This window comes from Myotis daubentonii, chromosome 8 (genome assembly GCF_963259705.1).
Source record: "Myotis daubentonii chromosome 8, mMyoDau2.1, whole genome shotgun sequence".
Taxonomy (NCBI): domain Eukaryota; kingdom Metazoa; phylum Chordata; class Mammalia; order Chiroptera; family Vespertilionidae; genus Myotis; species Myotis daubentonii.
Window position 1 is genome coordinate 54,085,990 of NC_081847.1, and position 20,472 is coordinate 54,106,461.

At 48.1% G+C, this 20,472-nt stretch overlaps 1 protein-coding gene across 1 annotated transcript; it reads left to right on the forward strand.

Moving 5' to 3' along the window:
* Positions 1-3,178: 3,178 nt before the first annotated feature.
* On the forward strand, positions 3,179-20,249 carry GALR1 (galanin receptor 1). Its single transcript, XM_059706400.1, has 4 exons — positions 3,179-4,751; positions 8,168-8,233; positions 15,352-15,675; positions 17,167-20,249. Exons 1-3 carry the CDS (start codon positions 4,080-4,082, stop codon positions 15,667-15,669), a joined length of 1,056 nt encoding a protein of 351 aa, XP_059562383.1. The 5' UTR covers positions 3,179-4,079; the 3' UTR covers positions 15,670-15,675; positions 17,167-20,249.
* Positions 20,250-20,472: the final 223 nt, after the last annotated feature.

Consider the following 20,472-nt stretch of genomic DNA (forward strand, 5'->3'; position numbering starts at 1 on the left):
GTGTGCGCTGGAGAGAGGGTGCCTTGAGTTCCAAAATAAGCTGTTCAAAGCCACCGAAAAATGGTGGCTGTGAGTGAGAAAAGGTTACTTGATGGCCCCAGGTGACATCCTCCCAGTCCAAGAGTGGGGAGCACAGGTGACATCAAAGCATTTGTTCACACAGACACTTTAGGGCAGGCGGAGGAGAGGAGTCTGAGGGATGATGGAGGATGTGGCTGGTGTGGCTGCCATGGCTGGGGCTCAGGAGCAGAGAGAACTAGTGTCGTCTCAGAATCCAGGAGGCAAGTCCATGGCAGCCGCAGTGACAACAAGCAGAGCAGCCTGCTCAGGGCTGGGTCTGGGGGGGATGAGAAGAGAGCCAAAGGTTTCCCAGGCTGGCTCACACCTCCCTCTGGAGACCATGACATTGAAAGACACCATCCTGAGGAGGTCCAAGGTCTGAGCAGATAGGGAACTGAGAACATAGAAAGGCAATGACAGAGGCCCAAAGGTTTCAGCAATGGCTGCAGAGGGACAGGAGCTGCCTCTCAGCACAGGGTAAGTCCTTCCCTCCCAGAGCTGGAGCTGAAATAGGAACCTGCCCAGAGGCTGACAGTAGCTCCATGGAGAAGAGAGACAGAAGGATCTGGCACTGACCTCCATATTTACTCAGAAGGGACTGGGAGTCTTGAGAGTAGGAAATGCATGCCTGTGGCACACAAAATATGATCATTATGCTGATAAATGGAGCTTTGTAAAATACCTTTGTAAAATACCAGGATTCTTGAAGGCTCCACCATCAGTAAGTGAGCCAGCTATACAAGCTCTGCTGCCAAAGGAATGCATGAATCAGCTTTAGTTAGGTTAACAAGTTCCTTCTTCTCCCCATTTTAAGGTGAAACAAATAAACAAACAAAAAAAATAAATCCAAAAGATGTAAAACAAGAGGGATTAAAAAGAAGCATGGACATAGAAAACAAATGGGAAGTATAAAATAAAATGTTAACAATAAGTTCAGATGGATCAATAATAGCAATAAATATAAATGTACCAAACTCTCCAGTTAAAAAAATTAGAGGTGGTCAAACAGCTATGTGCTGTATCCAAGAGCTACTTCTAAATCACAGGACATAGGAAGTTCACAAATTATTTAGCAGGCCAACAAAAAGCAAAGAATGTTGACATATCAATGGTAATACCAGGCAAATTATACCTTCAGGAAAAAAAGCATTATGAGACCCAATGTATAACCTTAAAATAAATAAAAAACAGTTTATTATTTAAAAACTTATGCATATGTCACAAATGTATAAATAAATTACTAATGGACAACACAGGTTACCTGAAGATGGTGAGGGTGGGGGTGGAAGTTGTGATTTGGGGAAGTACATAAAAGTAGTTGCAATTCTATTGACAATTTTTTGTTATTCCAAGCTGGGTGGTGGCTACATGGGTATTGGATATAATTTCTTCATATATGTTCCATGTTGAAAGAGTTTATAACAATAAAAAAAAAAACCCACTCTCTTCTAACTATTATTACAAATAACTTTCAGAGCAATGAGCTGTCCACCACAGAACACCATGAAAGTGTAGGTCAGAGAGCCCCTTGGGAGAAACAGTAACTCTGATGGGCAAGGCGATTTAATGAGATTTGGCGGCATCCTCTTAGGGAAGATAACAATGTTCTTGTTTTAGCAAGATACTTGGATAAGCAAGTTACTTATACTCAATTTTGTCCTCAGGGAAATGTGTGTGGATAAAACAATTCCCTTGCCAGAAACTCCCTTATCTTGTTAGGTTGTAAGTTCCTTGCAAGAGAATCATTAGTATTAAATTGTCAAATGATGGTCATTGGTGCTAGTTCAACACCAAAAGGAATCCCCAATTAGGGGTGTGGTGAGGAAGTAAACTTTATTCAGTGCAATCAGCTCAATTGTGAAACAGTAGTCTAAGAGGCAGCCCTGGGATAAGGCTCCTCTCCAGCTCTGCTCTGCTCTGGTCCATTGAGACAGCTTTGGTGTTTCAGCTCCATCAGGGAAACACAATCTTCAGTCTCAGCTGGAAAGGGAGCATGCACTCTTTGAGCCAGAAGGGAAGGTGACTTATATAAAGAGAAATCCCCACCCCTGATCCCTGATTGGCCTATCATCATGCAAATTAGGACTCCAAATCCTTGGAGTTTGATTGGTCAGAATGAAGACACTATGATTGGTTGGTAAAAAATGCGGATGGAGGATATAGTTCCATAACTCCAATTGGACAGGGAAAGCCTCAGTCCTATTGGTTGAAATAGGATTCCAGGAATTCCTTTATAAGGGCTGGCTCAGATGGTAAAAACAGAGCAGGCGGGCGGTTCAGTGCAGTTTGCAGGAGAGCCCCCTGTGTAGAAATGGCTGTGGCCCTCCTTGGTAGGTAGCTTCTTTCTCAGGGTCCACAAAATGAAACAATGACTGAAAGTAAAGTACTTAGTACATAGTAGGTGTTCAACAAACTGCATTAAAATCTTTGTGGAAATGAGGCAGAATAGAACCAGTGAGATAAAAAGAAAGAAAAATGAAGTACTACTTCCCAAACTCCGGAAGCGAGGATGGCCCTGCCTCAAGGTTGTGCATGCTTCTATCACAGCACTCGCCTTGTTCCACACCTACATTTCTGTGTCCCACCGGACTCACCTGTGCTTTCAAACACTGTGTCTGGTGCAGGGACACTCACTCGCCATTTGGAGAATGCAGGAAACATGCAGGTGTTTTGTAAAGTGACTGTAGGACAAATCATATAAACACTGCAAATGAATGAACCCGTTTGGGCTCTCTAGTTGGGAACCAGACGATTACAGACAAGGATGACGTTTACTGACAGTACTATACTAAAGCAGCTCATTTTCTTGTTGTCATTACAACAGTGATATTAAACATGTTCTTTCACTTCACAAATATTTCATGTTGGTGCTTCTGTCTCTGTCACTCAGATGAGCAATGTAAGGCAAAACTGATCTAAATTTGGATGATGGGAACATATACCCTCCCCCTTCATCTCACTTATGCATGTTTACAATGAAAACTCAAACTGGCTATTCTTCCCCCCCCCCCCCCCCCCTGCTTCTTTCCCTCCTAGCGGTGGGCAGGGTGAGGGTGGGGATTAGGGATTTCACAGTGCCAATCACTGACTTCCTGAGGTTTATTAAAGGGCAGGAAGCGCTCTCACTGGGAGAAAGATGAAGGGTGCTGATGGGTGAGGAGGCTTGCTCACCCCTTGGCCTCCCGCCCGCGCTCTGAGCAGCTCAGCTGCCCTCGCCACTGGGCCTGTGCTGCAAGCGGGGCCACCCTTTTGCTGGACTAAGGCTGGTTAGCACCTTGCAGAGGGCGTCTGATTCCAGTGAGGAGGTGGGCGGGGACCCACCCTTTAGGATTGGTCTAGTAGTCCCTGGGCGGTGACTTCCGGGGGCAGGGAGGCTCCTAGGGGGCGCGGATTTCTCCTGGCAGTGTCCGCACTACCTCTCATTTGCAACAGACCTGAGCTCCCTACTGCCAACTGCCTGGAAAGCGCAGAAAGAGCGCTGGCTCTGTTGGCGACTTGGGACCCTGGCAACAGCTGGGAGTGGAATCGGCTGGGAGTCGTGGGGAGCCCTCTCCAGGAACCGCGAGGAGTCCTGTGCGCACACAGCTCAGCCCCTGGTGCGCTGGGGAAGAGAGAGGCTCAGAGCAACAGGTGTGGCGGGAAGCCACCCCCGGAGCGAGGGAATCGGTCGCAGGGATCCGGAGCAGGTAAAGCGCGGAGAGGGCTCTCTCCACCTCCTGGGCTGCACCGCGGGTCCTCCCTCCCCTGCTCAGAGTCCGCGCAGCGGGCTGAGGCGTCCGGGGAGGGGTTCCCTGAGCTCTCGGGACCGCCGCCTATGCCCGGGAAGGTCCAGCACTCAGACAGACCCGCTCAAAGACAGCGCCGCTAGGCACAGCCGCCCAGGCGCGTGGCCGCCAGGTTTGCTCAGGCTGGGAAACGGGCACTCTGAGCTCGGGGCTGGGTCCCAGGAGGGAGCCCCCTGGGCACCCCTGTCCCTGGCAGGCAGCCCTCACCAGCGCGCCCGGGCGCCCCCGCAGGTCATGGAGTTGGTGGCCGGGAACCTCAGCGAGGGGAACGCGAGCGGCCCCCAGCCCCCCGCCCCGGACCCGCCGCCACTCTTCGGCGTTGGCGTGGAGAACTTCATCACGCTGGTGGTGTTCGGCCTGATCTTCGCGCTGGGCGTGCTGGGCAACAGCCTGGTGATCACAGTGATGGCGCGCAGCAAGCCTGGCAAGCCGCGCAGCACCACCAACCTGTTCATTCTCAACCTGAGCATCGCCGACCTGGCCTACCTGCTCTTCTGCATCCCCTTCCAGGCCACGGTCTACGCGCTGCCCACCTGGGTGCTGGGCGCCTTCATCTGCAAGTTCACCCACTACTTCTTCACTGTCTCCATGCTGGTCAGCATCTTCACTCTGGTCGCGATGTCGGTGGACCGGTATGTGGCCATCGTGCACTCCAGGCGCTCCTCCTCCCTGAGGGTGTCCCGCAACGCGCTGCTGGGCATGGGCTTCATCTGGGCGCTGTCCATTGCCATGGCCTCGCCAGTGGCCTACTACCAGCGCCTCTTCCACCGGGAGTCTGACAACGGCAACCTGACCTTCTGCTGGGATCAATGGCCCGACCAGCGCCATAAGAAGGCTTACGTGGTGTGCACCTTCGTCTTTGGCTACCTGCTGCCACTGCTGCTCATCTGCTTCTGCTATGCCAAGGTGGGCATGGGGGGTGAGGGGGGGGGGTGGGTTTAGAGGGTGGTGCAGCTGGCTGCAGGGTCTGGGGTGTGAGGGCCCTGGGGCTTCTCTGCATGTCCCTCACCCCTTTCCAAGCCCCACAGCAGCCTCCACCGTTTTGCCCTGGTCCCTGTCTCCACCACAGCTTTGCTGGTTTGATGTGGAGAACGTTACCTGGAGTTTGGGGGACGCTGGGAAAGTTTGCACTTCACTTCCCAGAGTCCCACTTACTCTCAGGGCGTGGCCTCCTGCAACCTCAGGTTGTCCTGGCAGCTGACAGGCAGGCTCAGCCCCAGCTTCTAGGTACAAGGGATATCTGCTCAGATTTAGCTCCTCAAACCTGGACAGCCTGCCTGAGACTGCAGTCACAGGGGGCACTCGTCACTCTGAGGCTGTGGGCCTTTTGCCAGGGTGGCGGGGCTCACTGCCTAGCACTCAGTTGGGACACGAGGAGGTGACTCCCACAAGGGAGGCTGGACGGGACCTGGCTCTGTAAAGCCATTGCCCTGGCGACAGAACTTCATATTTTATTTCACACAGAAGTTTAGCCTTATAAACCCAGTGGGAAAGTGGTATTTCTTCACAGAGTCCTGACTGAGTCTCCAGAGACATCTTTGGTGCCATGAATAACCAGATGAGGTACAGCAATAATTTTATTCAGTTCAGAAAGTATTATTCCCAGCAACAACATTTCATATAAGCCACCTGGATTTTGTTTTTTTTCCCCTCCCTCTACCATCCATGCAGAGTTATGTCTGTTCTGAATGGGGATAGTTTTGGATATTTGAAAAAATGGCCTGCATGAAAGGATTAGGGAATTTAGGAAAGAACTCCAGCTTAGCTCTTTGGCAAATGGCTGGCTTACTCACGGGCTTCTGCTAATAGAGAGCAGAGCTCCCGCTGCACAGCACAGCAGCCTGACATGTGCCCTGGATCATTTAACCCCCAGGCTGGAGCTCTGGGCCCTGTTTTATTGATAAAGGAAAGGGGTTTTGGAGGAATGAAGCAACTGACTCAAATCAGGAAGCTGGCAAATGGTTCAGGAAGGATTTCAATGCAGGGATTCCCTGTCCTCTGAGGGAGGGGACAGTGGTGAGGACCTTGGAGACATGATGCCTGGGACAAGAGGGGTTCACACATGTGCCTCTTAATTTGTAATTACATAGATTAGAACTGAAGCGTAATCTCTTCATTGACCAGAAGTTTTTAGGTCTTCTTAATGGAAATGACTAGGTAAACTTCTAGGAATAAATTAGGCTACATGTATTTCATAGAGCAAAGTTTGAAAATGGTTTTTAAAAATTCAATAAACACATGGTCATAGGGATATTTTTAAATATGGGAATAGTTTGCTTTTAAGCATAAGTCCAAATCATCTTTTGAATTCAATGTAATTAAGCAAATTCACTTCATGCTCAAACAGATGGAGATAATATGTAATGTCAAGTTGTTTTTCTTTAGTTCAACCATCAAGTGTAAACTCTTCAGTTAAGGATTTTGCTACCTGAATGTTAAGTTCAGACATTCATTACCGGTGACATGCTCACCCCGCCAAGTGCCTCCACACCCCCAGATGTATCTGATGCCCATGATGAGCTTGGCTCGGGTTTGAGTATATGCTTCCTACACACACTTCTAAGTGCATAGAACAATGCAGAGATGCCACCATGACATCATCATTACTCCTAAAGAAAGGTCTTAGCAACCCATCATGACACCTACATTCTTTCTCTTTTTATGGCAAACCTTCACTGTGATGCATCAGAATACATTAATATGTGCACATAGCATAGGCCACTAAAGCAACACAGAGCTAGGAACAGTACAGTTGGGTTTTTTTCTCCATGAACTACTCAACAACACTCCTTAGGTGTTACTGAAATGTCATCCCATAGTTTGTTGAACAGACCCCCGAACAGCATTAGGAAGCAGATAACATTTGACATTTCTGTTTGGACTTCCTCTCCAGGTTCCCCCTCTGATTTTGTTTTGCTGCCTCTTCTTTGTTCCTCTTCTTACCCCTTGTCCTCAGTGACCAGTGTCTTCCTGTGGCCTCCTGCTGGGGAGGCTGCTACCAAGGAACTTCTCCAGGCCAGTCCTCTCCAGGCAGCATCCTGCTTCCAGCTCTTACCTCCCCCCTTGAAAGACTTTCTCATTTGCTTCTGCAAAATCTTGTTCCATCCAATTTTTGGTACCATGATTTCCACTGGCAGAACAGTAACCCAATCCATTGCAACGTAATGAGGGTGATCCCAATGCTACTCTAGCAGGTGAAAGTCTTGTCTCATAGATGATGCTAAACCACTGTAGGAAATGGGAAGTGTTTTAGCAAAGCTGGGGATCTGCTGCCAGAAATTCACATCCCAGTGACAGCTTAATCAGTGCAGGGCCCCAAGTTTGGTTGATAAATCCTGTGCTTTTCTGTTAGGTGTGACTGATCACCTAGAAGTCTGCATCTAGTTCATGGGGTGGGCTTTGGCAATAAGTCCAATTTAATTAAATTATTTCCATGCTGCAGTGCCGGAGGGAAACGAAGATATGGCTGGAATGTGGTCAAGTTCTTGGAGAGACTCACTCAGCAACTGATGGACAGTCTAAAGCCCTTAGTCAACCAGAGGCCAGTTTTCCTTAGATTTCCACTCAGATGGGATATGAAAGTAGTTCCCACACCTGTCTTGCATGGGCCTGCTGGCAACTCCTGTACTATGTAAGGCAAATGTTCCAAATTGTTTCTCCTGTTGCCACACTGGCAAGAGAAGACAAAGGCAGTTTCTCTGATGAAGGAAACCCAAGTCTCCCAAGGAGACTTCTGACAGGGCATTGATTGTCAGACCTCGCCGATAGTGTATGGATTGTGAGTGAGGCTGAATTCTCCAAGTGTGGGTTGTTTCACAGCTCAGCACAGTGATTATGATTTGAATAAAGAATGAAAGGAGGCCTGATGGGTAGGAATTTGCTTTAAGGATACTTGTAGCGAAGACAGGTGGCAAAGAGCAAAGAGCGACGGACCTCTAGCTTTTGTGCATATCTAGGATTTAACACCGTGTCCGACGTGTATGGGGACCTGAGGATGGTGAGGATGGAGAACCTTGGGGGAGATCCAGGTTGAAGGTGGACCAACAAGGGTGGGTAGTGGTGTGGCTCTTTTTGGACAAAACCCTAGAGCGACTTGCACAGGAACGCTCTGTATCAGGCGCTCTGACCACCGTCTGCACCTGGATACGGATGCAGTAGGCAATTCACAATCATCATTACATTATCACCTGATGTGCATTTCAATTTGAATGATTTTGTAAATAGTGGTGTTACTCTTTCAGAGTGCCAAGAATTGCCAATGCAAAGAGACAATGAATTATGGGACATGAGGCAAACCGATTTCATTAGTGTGTGTTTTTCAGGTCCTTAATCATTTGCATAAAAACTTGAAGAACATGTCAAAGAAGTCAGAGGCATCGAAGAAAAAGGTAATATTCACAAATCTATATTATTTATGTTGCTGTTTACAGCTTTGTGTTTATTTTTATTTAAAAAAATATTGTTTAAATATATTTTTATTGATTTTAGAAAGGAAAGGAGAGGGAGAGAGAGATAGAAATGTCAATGATGAGAGAGAATCATTGATCGGCTGCCTCCTGCACACCCCCTACTGGGTATCGAGCCTGCAACCCAGCATGTGCCCTTGACCTGAATCAAACCCGGAATCCTTCAGTCCACAGGCTGATGCTCTATCCACTGAGCCAAACCAGCCAGGACTGTTTTTATTCTTCCTTATCCTCATATCCACTCAATGCCTGTGAAACGTTAGTTCCTAAGAACAGGTGTTTGAAGGGAAGCTCTTACTGTTAGGTGTAGAGTGTAGACACAAGGTCAGGTCTTGAGGGCCATGCAGGTAACTATTTTGCTGCATTAAAATGTAGATAGAGGTTTGGGGTTCTGAGCCTCCGTAGGAGCTGTGTTCAAGCTTGATTGGGATTGAGTGTAGTAGAATTACCACATCCAAAATTTGCATGATCTATAGTCATTTTATTGTGTATTTCCCATCTCTGGCGTGACCCCAGAAGGCCCTGGCTTGCCTGTCTTTGGAGGGAATCTGTCCCTTAAACCCATGAGCAGATACTGTTGCTCTCTGTCCCTCCGAGACCTATGCTGATGTTGGCCCTGGGAGGAGACTTACAACTGGAAGGAGGCCCTGAGGGAGATTCTACCCATTTAAAAAAAATTTTTTTTAATTGATTTCAGAGAGGAAGGGCAGGGAGAGAGAGAGATAGAAATATCAATGATGAGAGAGAAAAATCGTTGATTGGCTGCCTCCAGCATGCCCCCTACTGAGGATCAAGCCCACAACCCGGGCATGTGCCCTTGACAAGGAATTGAACCATGACCTTCTGGTTCATAGGTCAGAGCTCAACCACTGAGCCACCTCAGCCAGGTCCCATTTTTAATGACTTTCTTATCAGGTGAATCCTGTCTAAACTGAGTAATGATAACCTGTCTAACATCTGCTATTTTTGACATTTTACATTTTGAGGAAAAAGCTATTTTACAAATCAGGGTTAATTTAACTCTTACTCAGATAACATCTGTATACTGTCCAATTTTAGAAAATAGAATGAGATTATTAGACAGTATGATTAGGGGAGAGGAGATTATAAACAGACATTGCTATCCTTAAATATTAGACATAACATCTTAAAATACGTTGTTTTTCCTTCTAAATATTTATTGTGATGAATGACACGTAATTTGCAGAAATTATACTTTAATCACATTTATTTTTTAAACTCTGACCTAAGTAAAGCACAGCTCTTCTGGACTTTTCTTGTTGATAAGCGATGATGTAGGAACCATACATCTGTTCCCAAAGGTGATGGATAGAAATGCTAGACAATTGGTTTAAAAGCCACAATCCAGCTTGCATTTGAAATACAGCCAGATAATTTTTAGGAGAAGCAACTCACACTGAAAGGCACAGCATGGACGGCAGGCCTGTCTTAGTGCCCCTTCCAGTGTTTGTCCTTGTGTTCGGGCAGCCATCAGTCACACAGGCTTGTTCCAACATGTGGACCCGTCTGCACAGCAGCTTAAAAGTGTGGGGTGGTGTGGAGTGGGTGTTTCCTGCCTGTGCTCAGTGAGACCTTGTTATGCTGGAGATATCCCAGTTTTTAATCTATCTCTTAGTTTCCCCTCTGAGCCACACTCCTCCTCTCCAAGAAAAGGATGCATTAAAAACCATTAAGGATTGTGAGACTTGCCCTTGGATGGTTATTTGCAGAGCTCTTCCCTGCACAGAACCAAGTGGCCATGGGCTCTGACCCTGCAGAGGGACAGGGATGAGCCTTGTCCACCTAAGGGCCCTGGGAGGGGGGATGCTGGCTGAACTTCCAGGAGGTGATGCTGCTCATACATGATACAGATTGTCACTGATGCGCGAGATTTTGTGCCCAGCAACAGGAATGAAATCAAGCATTTCTTTAAGGTTAGCTGGATTCTATCAGCATGCAATGGTGATTTTAGTTCCTGTATTTGAAAAGTGTTAGAGAAAAACTGTGAAAGTCCCATAGAACACAGTGGTTTAAAAGAACGAGAGCAGGTCTTATAAGAAATGACAAGAAAAACTTCTGTTTTATTTTACAATAAAAAGGCCAAAAGATTAGCAACTAGTTTAATAGTTACTTCGTTTAATGTGTGTGTGTGTGTGTGTGTGTGTGTATAATGTGCACCTGTATATGTGTGTATGTGTGTGTGTATAATGTGCACGTGTATATGTGTGTATGTGTGTGTATTATATATGTGTGTGTATGTAATTCTTATCCTAGGAGAGGGTTTCAGTATTTGGAGGAGGGAGGCAGAGTTTCTCTTCCATTCTCACAGCCTCTGACCCTTAATAGCCTCTGAACAGATGTCAGAAGATCTCTTTTGATATATTTAATTGCCTCCTTATTTGTGTAGAACAAATAAAGCATGGTACGTGCGTGTGTGTATGTGTCTAAGAAAGAGAGAGCAGAGAGGTTCAGGGGAGGTTAAGAAGAGGGTGGAGAGAGGAGGGAGAAGAGGGAGGTCTGGGGTGGACAGCCAGGCTCGATGGGAAGTTCCCGAAGGCAGGGAACAGATGGGCTGCCTGCCCCCGGGTCTCCGCACAGTGCCTGCTGGACAATGGCTCCATGGGGCTCGGATGGTGACAGCTCCTCACTTCAGCTTCACCTGTTCCCAGCCCCTGCTCTCTGTGGCTAAGTCCAGCTTCCTATATCTGAGCTGTATCCATCCACACAGGGATCCCCTAAACAGCTGTCCTCCATGTTTGGGGGGAAATACAGAAGGAGGATGTAATTTTCACTGCAGGAATAATAGCAATGACAGCATAGAGCCCTGCAATGGAGCCAGCTAGACATAGGGGAATGCTTTCTGCCACAGGCTGGTCAGATACTAAGATGAGCTCTGGAATAGCCATTGCAAGCCATCAGAATGGGACAGACATCATATGGGTTGGTCACGGCCAGGAGGAACCTGGAACAGGGGTCCTCTCGACACCATGTCAGCCACTGGGTTCTTTCACTATCGCTTCCCCCTCTGGCTGGAAGTATTTAGCGAGCTCTTCCACTGTCATTTATACAATCATATGATGTTTTTCATCGTTCTCATCTTTTAGCTACTTTTTGTTTTCTACTCAGCCTAGTTCCATTAGACATATTCTGAGCAAAATTCTTTGAAGAAAAAAACAGATATCTACGATGACTTGAAAAAGAGCATCTCCCAGGAAGATGAGCAATGAATGTTTTTCAGATACTTTCAGCCTAAGGAGCAAAAAGAAACCAGGCTAGCAAGGTCCCACCCCCCAGTGGAGGAGTCAGTGTATAGGCTCAGGATAACCTGCAGATGGTGGCCCTGGGCTGGGATTCCACACTCTGCGTGGACTGCTGAGCACAGCGGTACATACACCAGGCTCGACTCTGTCTCTCATTCAGGCCGATGCTGTAGGAAATGAAGAAAAGCCCTGTAAGAAATTTTAAGAAATCATCCCCATTATCCATAGAAGGGCATTCTTTCCCAACAGCCTGACATTTCAAAAGGAAAGAGAGGAAGCAGCTTTTCCAAGTCTTTCTGGGGAGAATACAGTGTGTGTGTGTGTGTGTGTGTGTGTGTGTGTGTGTGTGTGTGTGTGTAGAATCAGGGGTGGTGAACATTGAGGAAACAACTTCACCTTTAACTAGAAGTGGGCAAGACGATTTTCTTTTGTTGTGGTCTTTATCAGTGGTTCTTCAAACACCTGAGATGTTTAGAAACTTCCTGAGCCGTGGCGTTGAGGGCCAGATGTGGGAGCCATGCCCTGGCAGGGAAGAGCGTGTCCATCTTTCTCAGCCCCAGCTTGGCGGTTGGTACAGCACTGTTCTGGCTGGATCGTTTATGTCCAGCCAGCATGGGAAGAAGCAGTGAGTGAAGGATGGTGTTCTGCCCCCATGTGGGGGCTTCTTCCCTATACTCATATCCCCCCTTCTACCCTCTCCCTCGCCCAGCTTCTCAGCCCCTTGGGCTTGGAGGGCTAGGACCCTCTGTGCAAGGGAGACATGAGACAACCATGTCCAAGAGCCCACAAAGATGAGCCGTGTGCTGTGTCCAATGGCCCACATGGATGAACAACATGCTGTGTCCAAGGGTGCACACGTGCATTTGCTGGAGTTAACATCGCTGGGCTGACCTGGAGTTGCCTGGGAACTGCCAGGATACTGTCTGTGCCCCGGCCAACACAACTTCACCTCTGACGGGCTGAGATGCTTGTGAGATGGGGAACATAGAGAAGCCCCGCGATGCTTAGTGGGGAGCAGTCTAGTTAACTCTTTTGGGAACAGCCTTAGATAAATGACACAGTCTATGAAAGTGCCCAATAAGTGTTCTTTCCTGATATTATATTGCAAATTGTAACCCAGTCTCATTCGAAGGCTACAGGTTGATCTCGTAGTTCTGAACAGATCAGGGATTACGAATAGTAAAAAGGTAAATTTTGAATGACCAAATGCACAGTGAGAGGCACTGCATTTCCTGGTGGGTCCTCCAACCCTAGTTGCTAATCCATGAGCTGCTGGCTCTCCTCCTGCCCAAAGCTTGGTACTTGGCAGACACTCCCTAACAGAAGCCAGAGGCGAGATCCAGAGGGCATCTGTTCTGTGAAGTAGAGATGCTCTTGTTTTCTTAGGAAGAAAGGTGATGTTTTCCATTTGCAGGTGGAAGGACCTCTAGGTGGTTTTGGCTCAGTGATCTGGGAACCAGTGTCTTCTGCACTGAGGGAGAAATGGATGGAGAGCAGATGGTCCCCTAATGCACCTGAGCCTATCACTTGTTTGCTTTGTGCCTCCTGCAGTGACATCTAATCCTGCCACCTGTGAAAACCTGTGGTCAGGTGACTCTGAGGCCCAGATGAGGAAGTCCAGGCCGGGGGAGGGGGGTTATGTCATGTTTCAGGTCCCACAGCCAGGTTATGCCTGATCAGTCAGGGCTTCTGCACAATCCATGCCCTTTGATAGTGAGCTTAACTCTCATCTCCTGCCCTCTGACCCCTGCGCTTGTCCTGGCTTTGACCTGAACTCTGATGGTCGCCTCTACCACCTCTGCCCCAGTCTGCTGACAAAGTCAGTGTCTTCCCTGCTGCATTCTGGGTGTTGTTTCCTAGAATAGTGAGATTCTAATGCATGACAAGTAATAGAAAAGTCATTTTGTCACGTGGGAATGTCCCCACAGTGCAGAGATGTGGGGGTCCCCCTTTCCCACACGGAGGAATTTGTGGTGTAACCGTGATTCCTTGGTCATGAAATCACTTTCTTGGGTCTCATTCTTTCTCCCGTGTGGGGCTATTAGACAAATAAAGCTCCATATGTTGTTCTCACCTTCTTCCTTCTCTCTGTCTGGTTTCCTCTCCACTTTCTTTCCCACATTCATCAGTTTTTGTCACGATTATTCCTGTATAGGAGAGGAGGTGGACAGGTGGCCGGCAGGTAAATCTTCCACCCACTCTCGTGTCCTCACTGGGAGATGGAAATGTGTCCCCTATGCCTTCCTGGTCTGAGATGTGTGGGGAGGCCAGTGGTCCAGTGTTCCTCGTCCCTCCCACACACTGAATCACACTCTTAAACTATTTCAACCTGGAATAAACCTGAGAAAAAAGAGAGGCCACTTTCAGGCAAGGGGCTGCAAGTATGCACCTCTCATGTCCTTAGCCTTTCTCCGCATGAGGAGGAGACTCCCTGGTGACATGAACTGGGGGATGTCCCGGGATGGTCAGTGAGGGGACCTATGGCTGCTGTCTCCTGTGAGTGTTTTTATTGCCCACATCACCACCAATAGGCAGACGGGTGGGAGGCGGTTGATGGTGGCTAGGAGTTCAGAGCAGTTCCTGCCTGTGTTGTCTCAGACATTCAGGGCATGGCTTTGGGGTCACTGGGACCTGGCTTCTAGCTCTCACTTTGTGCGTAGCCATGGGACACCAGGCACTTGTCTTCACCATTCTGCGTCTCAGTTCTTTCATTGACAGCTGGTGATCACTGTGGGGTCTGCTCCCTGGGGGAGCAGGGGGCAGCTGGGGAGTGACCTCAGCGGGTCACACAGTCCTCAGTGCTGTCCTCGCGGCCCTGTTTCTGCTGTCGCCATTAGACGGCGAGGCCCTGCTGCTTCCTGAGCTTCACTCGGTGGAGGAGGCCACCCTTGAAGGAAGGAACCAGCTGATTGCTTTGAATTTTATAGTTTAAAAAATATCAGTAGATCACCATGTCTGACTGAATCCTAGAGATGGAGTGTCAGCTTAACACAGCAGCTCCATAGTTGCTGGCTTTCAGCATGTCTGAACCAGTGGGGCGGAATCACAGGGCTAGTGGCCCAGGGCTTGACCCCTGGGTTTGCAGCCCTGGAGGAGGTGATGTGAGTGTCTCCAATGCAGTGTGCAGAGGGAGGCAGGAGGGGACGGAGGGCAGGCAGGGAGGCCCGGCCCTGCCGAGGTCCTATGGGGAGGATCTCTCATCCCTGCTCCGTAGACACCCCCTCACTCACACATAGGGACCCTGCCTCTGGGTGTTGCTGGGTTAGGCGCACAGGAAGGGTTACAGTGCCAGCAAGTGGGCTCATTGCTGTGCAGACTGAAACCCACACGGTCTCTGGAACCTACTCGTATCCTTAACTTGCCAAAGTTTGAGGAGGAGAACTAAACATCTGCATCTCTGTGGAGACCACTGCTCAGGGCAGGCTCCACGGCTCATCTGAGCTGCCTTGCAGCTCAGTGCTGAAGGTTTTGAAGGGACCATGTTGAATCTCTAGACCGTTCTATTCCTTTGACCTAAGCACCAGTCCCATCCTCCACACGCACTTCACACACACGGCTAAGTTATTTCTGCGCCAGGTCATGCCAGGTCCTGGAGAAGTTTGAAGAAAACCAGTCTGTGACCTGAAGGTCAATGCTTAGCACAGATTTAGTATCTATTGGATCCCATGGGAAGAGTCATGAAATTATCTTAGGATGTGTTTGCAATGCTTGGTTCTTTCCTGTTGAGACTGAGATGTCTTCCTCCCGCCCCCCCCCCCCCCCCCCCGCCCTTGCCCCCAGACAGCACAGACAGTCCTGGTGGTGGTAGTGGTCTTTGGGATCTCCTGGCTGCCGCACCACGTCATCCACCTGTGGGTCGAGTTTGGGGTCTTCCCGCTGACGCCCGCCTCCTTCCTCTTCCGCATCGTGGCGCACTGCCTGGCCTACAGCAACTCCTCCGTGAACCCCATCATCTACGCCTTCCTCTCCGAGAACTTCAGGAAGGCCTACAAGCAGGTGTTCAAGTGCCGGGTGCGCAGCGAGTCCTCCCTCAGCGACACCAAAGAAAACAGAAGTCGATTGGACACCCCACCATCCACCAACTGCACGCACGTGTGAATAAAGGTGCGTGTGGGCCTCATGTCGTGTTTTCCCCATGTGGACCAGGCACGTAAAAACACAAGGGGGTGGGGGAGGTTTAGGAAGGCTGTACCTGTTACCTTAACAACAATCCACATTGTTTTGGTTAAATTCCTTAAAAAGTACTTTGATTCATTTAGGAAATCCCTAGGTCTAGAGGAAATTATTTCCAAATTTTATTTTATTTAAAAATTCTACTTCTGAAAAGGAAAAGAAAATGCTGCCTTGTTTTAAATCTCTTAAGACATGAAAGTTTAATAGAATTCCATAGATATGTTCAATTCTTTATAGAGTAAGGAATAAACCTTTAAGTATGGTCAGGAATATTTATGATCTATATTTTGAAGCAGAATTATTTAGAAAAAAATTATGCTTTAGTTCTTCAGTTTTAAGAAAAGGGGTAACATTATAAGTTATGATCACGGACAGTGAGAATGTTCACTGCCTTATTTTTGTGGCCATTTATATAGAGGGGCTCAGACTTTGTCCAGTGCATTTGCACAGGTCACCTTTGCTGCCGGTTGTGAGCAGCGTACAGAATTCAGACAGTGTGCTGTCTCCAGCTGTGACCATGAGGTCCTTTGAGTTGGTCTCAGGAGCTCAGAGGAGTGTTTCAGCAGTGACTCTCGGGTGTGAGCTATTGGCCCCGTCACATGAAACCTATCCTGTGAACCTGGGCTTTGTAAAGTTGACTGAAAAAATAAAATTCAGGGAAAAGTGCCAAGTACAACTATGCTAACAGTGGAGGCTGTGAATGAGTTTTTGACAATGAAACTGGGCATTAAAACTGTACATATACTTGGCCAAGGCCTTAGCTATGCCTTAAATGGAACCGATTCAAAAGAGAGAATTAAAGAAATGTCAGCGAGCATGATGTGTAGGTAATAATTTCTAGGGGCTGAAGAGCAGTCAGAATTCAATGTGTCACAGGAGGGGGTGGGCAGGCTGCATGGGGACAGTGTGCTGAGTGCTCGGCTCAGGTAACGTTGGAAGAAAACACTAGGGATATATACCTAGGATATCCTTTCTAGTATAAACAAGTGCTTTTTTATTGAATTGTAATGATGTTATTGCACAATTACCCCACATATTACTCCCTCTGGAAATGTTAATTTGGCGTTGAAATCATCACCACTCAAGTTTCAAATGTAGTTTTCATGACAATGTCATATCTATTCATGTTTACAATGAGGCAATGGTATAAAAAGATCAAGTTATCCTATATTAGGAGATACTTTTCTGAATGCAAGACTTTGATATATTTTAGGAGGAGACAAAAGCATGAAGATGAAAAAAAAAGGTTTTGTGTAAGGTACACCTGTGTCAAATCAAGACTCCATGTAAAATATCACATTTTAGGGCCAAAAACAGACTCAGTGTAAGTCTTTGCATGCTGACTTCTCTAGCTCACAACTGATGTTCACGAGTTACATTCCTCCAGCTCACAGTGCCTACATTTGTAATGTCTCTGGACAGATGCGGAGAAAACCCTTGGAGAAGATGGGACTGTGAGCCTCATGCTTGCTGGCCGGGGAGAGAAGTGGTGTGTATGCATATGTGAGTATTTTAAAGAACAACGTAAGTCCTGTGTGTGGAAATCTTTTTGCACTTTATTCAAATATAGCGGCAGAAACGTTGTATTCCGACGATGATACCTCATGTGTTTGTGGAGCTTGACGTTGCAAATACCGGATCCGCGTCCGTGCACACAGAGCTGCTGGCGGCCTCGGGACGGCGTGGACGGCAGCAGCTTCCTGTGCCCTGGCTGTCTGTCCCCTTGTTTCCTCTTCTGATTCCCACGCACCCATGGGAGTATTTTTAAAAATGCTTCTGATTCTAAGACACAGTGAAAATGCTTCAGCACAAGGCACTGACCCACGCCATGCCTTCTTCAGTCCCTCCCATTGGTGTCACCAAAGCGAAAGGCTCAGCACCGGAGTCATAACCGGCCTGCGAACCCCCAGTTTGCTGAGTGATAATGCAAGTCACTTCGTTTTATAGTTAGGATATCCTTCCTGCCCGCCGCCGTTTTAGGCCATGCATCTCATTCAGCGTTTAGGTTGTTTACTTCTATAGCAAATTTTGATCCTGATGAAAACTTAAGTCCTGCAAAGATCTAAACCTGTGCTTTCCAGAGAACTTGTCACAGACTCCTCTGCCCAAGGCGCATCCAAGGCGTGCATGCCCTTCCTGGGCGGCTGCCTTCCCAATGCCCAAGGCGGTGACTGTGACCGTTCAGAAGCACCCTTTTTTCCTCAGAAAGGACAGAAGGCACCCAACACCCTTTTCCTTCCAGCCGCCAGGCTCAGGGAGAAACTGTGCGTCCCTCTGACGTCCGCTGCTTAAAAACCTGGCTTTTCAGTGAACTTCAGATAAAACTGATGGTTCCTCCTTAGATTTGGCTGCCTCGGTGCCCAGGCAGCGGTTATTTTTCAGGGTGTTTTGCTTCCACGCAGGGAGACAGGCTCTGGGATATTCAAGCACTTGCTGTTTCATGACTAAGCCCCAGTTTCCGTTTCCCCCCCGGTGAATACAGGGACAAGGCCGGGAAGGCTCTCTGGTCCTGTGCTCCCAGGAGGCACCTTAAAGAGATCCTCTCTCTCCTATTCTGACCTTGCATGTGCTCAGCAATGTGGGTGGAGGCCGTTTCCTGCACATTTTAGGTAAATATGTTTGCGGTTAACAAAATTGTACTGCACATGTTAGGAGTAAAGCACCAGTTTCCTCGTCTACTTCCCAACTCTTTGTGCTTCGGTGGCAACTTGCTTCTACCTGGACCTCCTCACTCGATGCTCACCACAGGAAAATTCCTGTTCGGCCTCAGCTGGGATGAGTTAGAGCCGAGAGGAGGGCTGACAGCTGACCTGCATGAGTCACGCGGGCGAAGGCTTCGTGTGACTCAGCTTTACACTGTGATCTCACGGATGATTGCATTTGCCTGGCATCTTGGATACTTTGAGACAAGGCAGTGATCATTCTGATGGGTTAATTGAACCCCCAAGGCCAGGCTTCTTCTGAGCAGGACAAGACAATTTATCTAAGCATCCGTTTCCTTCCCTCAAGTTCTGAAACGCTGGTGTTGCGGCAGCTTATGCCCAGAGAGTAACGTATTGTTAGCTTCATCACGCTCTTGCTCGAAGGGATTTATTAAATGCACATACATAAACCACAGTCATGTAAATTGGGTAAATACATCAATGTCTGCTTCCTCTGGAAACATCTAAATTTTGTACATTTTGCTCTATGCTGGTTGAGAATATCCCCCAGGCTTTACATTTCTGAGTAGCTTTTATTTCTCTTGGCCATTAAAAAAGTGTTGGGTGTTAGGTTATTTGTCAAGTAGATGCTAGTGACTTTGTTTAATGACTTGTTTGTTTTAACAGCAAGTGATTTCTGGGGAATGAGGTGTGGGTGGAGGTGGAAGAGGTCATAGAGGGAATAAATGGTGATGGAAAAAATAAAATAAAATACAAATAAAAAGCTACGTAGAGTAAGAGTGGGTGGCCTAGCACGCTGATGGTTACTTGGAAAGGAAAAATTTACAGAATGGTGATTTTTTTCTGATTCTAATTGGTACTGTATTTTGATATTTTCTCCTCTAGACGTGGAAAAATTGAGCCCAAGGAACAAATTGAGATGCTTGATGCCTCCTTGGTGCGAGCTGTGTCTGCACACAGCCAGCTCGTGTAAGGAGAGCAGGTTGTGCGTCCTTAGGCCTCAGGGGTGTTGTTTATGGTGACGGTGCCACAGACCCCAGGTGCTGGGTTCCTCCCTGGCAGGTTCCCCCACCCTCACTGTCTAACTGCAGCTGCCACCTGGGCCCCTGGGCGCCCCTCCTTGGTGGGAGGAGACCTTTGGGGATACAGCAGGCCCCGGGCGCCTTCTCCTCTGCTGTGCTGGAGCCTCTCACTGCTGGGTCCTGAACACACAGGCGCCGTTGCTCAGCTGCCTTGGTCCTGAGCGTCCGAGGACTCGGGTTCTGTCCCGAGTGTGGCCCTGGTGACAGGGTCATTGTGGGAGGAGGGTGCTGAGTAAGCTTCTTGCTTTGTAGACTTTGTGGAAATACTAACTTTAGCGGCCCGTTCTGCGTCTGTTTGAAGGCTGGCTGAGTTTGCCATAGTCAGACAATTGTGTGAAGCGCCAACCCTATAAGCTAAAGGTTTTGGTGTCCCTTTAGGTTGAGTCACCTCATCCTGCTTGCCGGGGAACAGGTTTCCAGGCACGCCAAGTTATACTGGATCACTCTCCAATTTCAGCAGGAGGGGGAGGGGGGCTGCCTGACATCCCTGGGCCAGAGCTTCCTGTCTGTGATGAGAGAGGGGGGACCTAGGTGGGGCTCCAAGGCACGGAATAACCGTAAGTCAGAGAACCAGGATCAGAATTATAAACAGGTGTCCTGTTGTGGTTTGCTATCATAGATACCAAAAGTTAGATGGTGTCTCCATTTAGAGACAGCAAAGACGCAGGGAAGCAGAGGTGGGTGTGGGCTATGTCGATGTTCAGTAGAAGTCTTCCCGTCTTGTCGGAAGAAAAACATCAGTGCGAAGCTGTTGTTTGGCACATTTGTGAGGGCTGCCCAGCCGTCACATGAAAAAAAACACTGTTTAAAACGGAAACTGTGGCACTGTCCCTCTAAGGCAGCGGTTCTCAACCTTGGCTGCACATTAGAATCACCTGGGAATCTTTTTAAAATCCTTGTTTCCGGGCCTCATCCCCCCGGAATGAGGTTGAGAACCACTGTTCTAAAGGGAATGCAGCTGGCACGCAGATGTAGCTGAAATA

What these genes read in the sequence shown, in the direction of transcription:
- GALR1 (XM_059706400.1), top strand. Translation starts at nt 4,080, where the DNA reads ATGGAGTTGGTGGCCGGGAACCTCAGCGAGGGGAACGCGAGCGGCCCC. An exon ending in TCTGCTTCTGCTATGCCAAG is followed by an intron (nt 4,752 to 8,167) that starts GTGGGCATGGGG and finishes TGTGTTTTTCAG; the next exon opens with GTCCTTAATCATTTGCATAA. An exon ending in CAGAGGCATCGAAGAAAAAG is followed by an intron (nt 8,234 to 15,351) that starts GTAATATTCACA and finishes CCTTGCCCCCAG; the next exon opens with ACAGCACAGACAGTCCTGGT.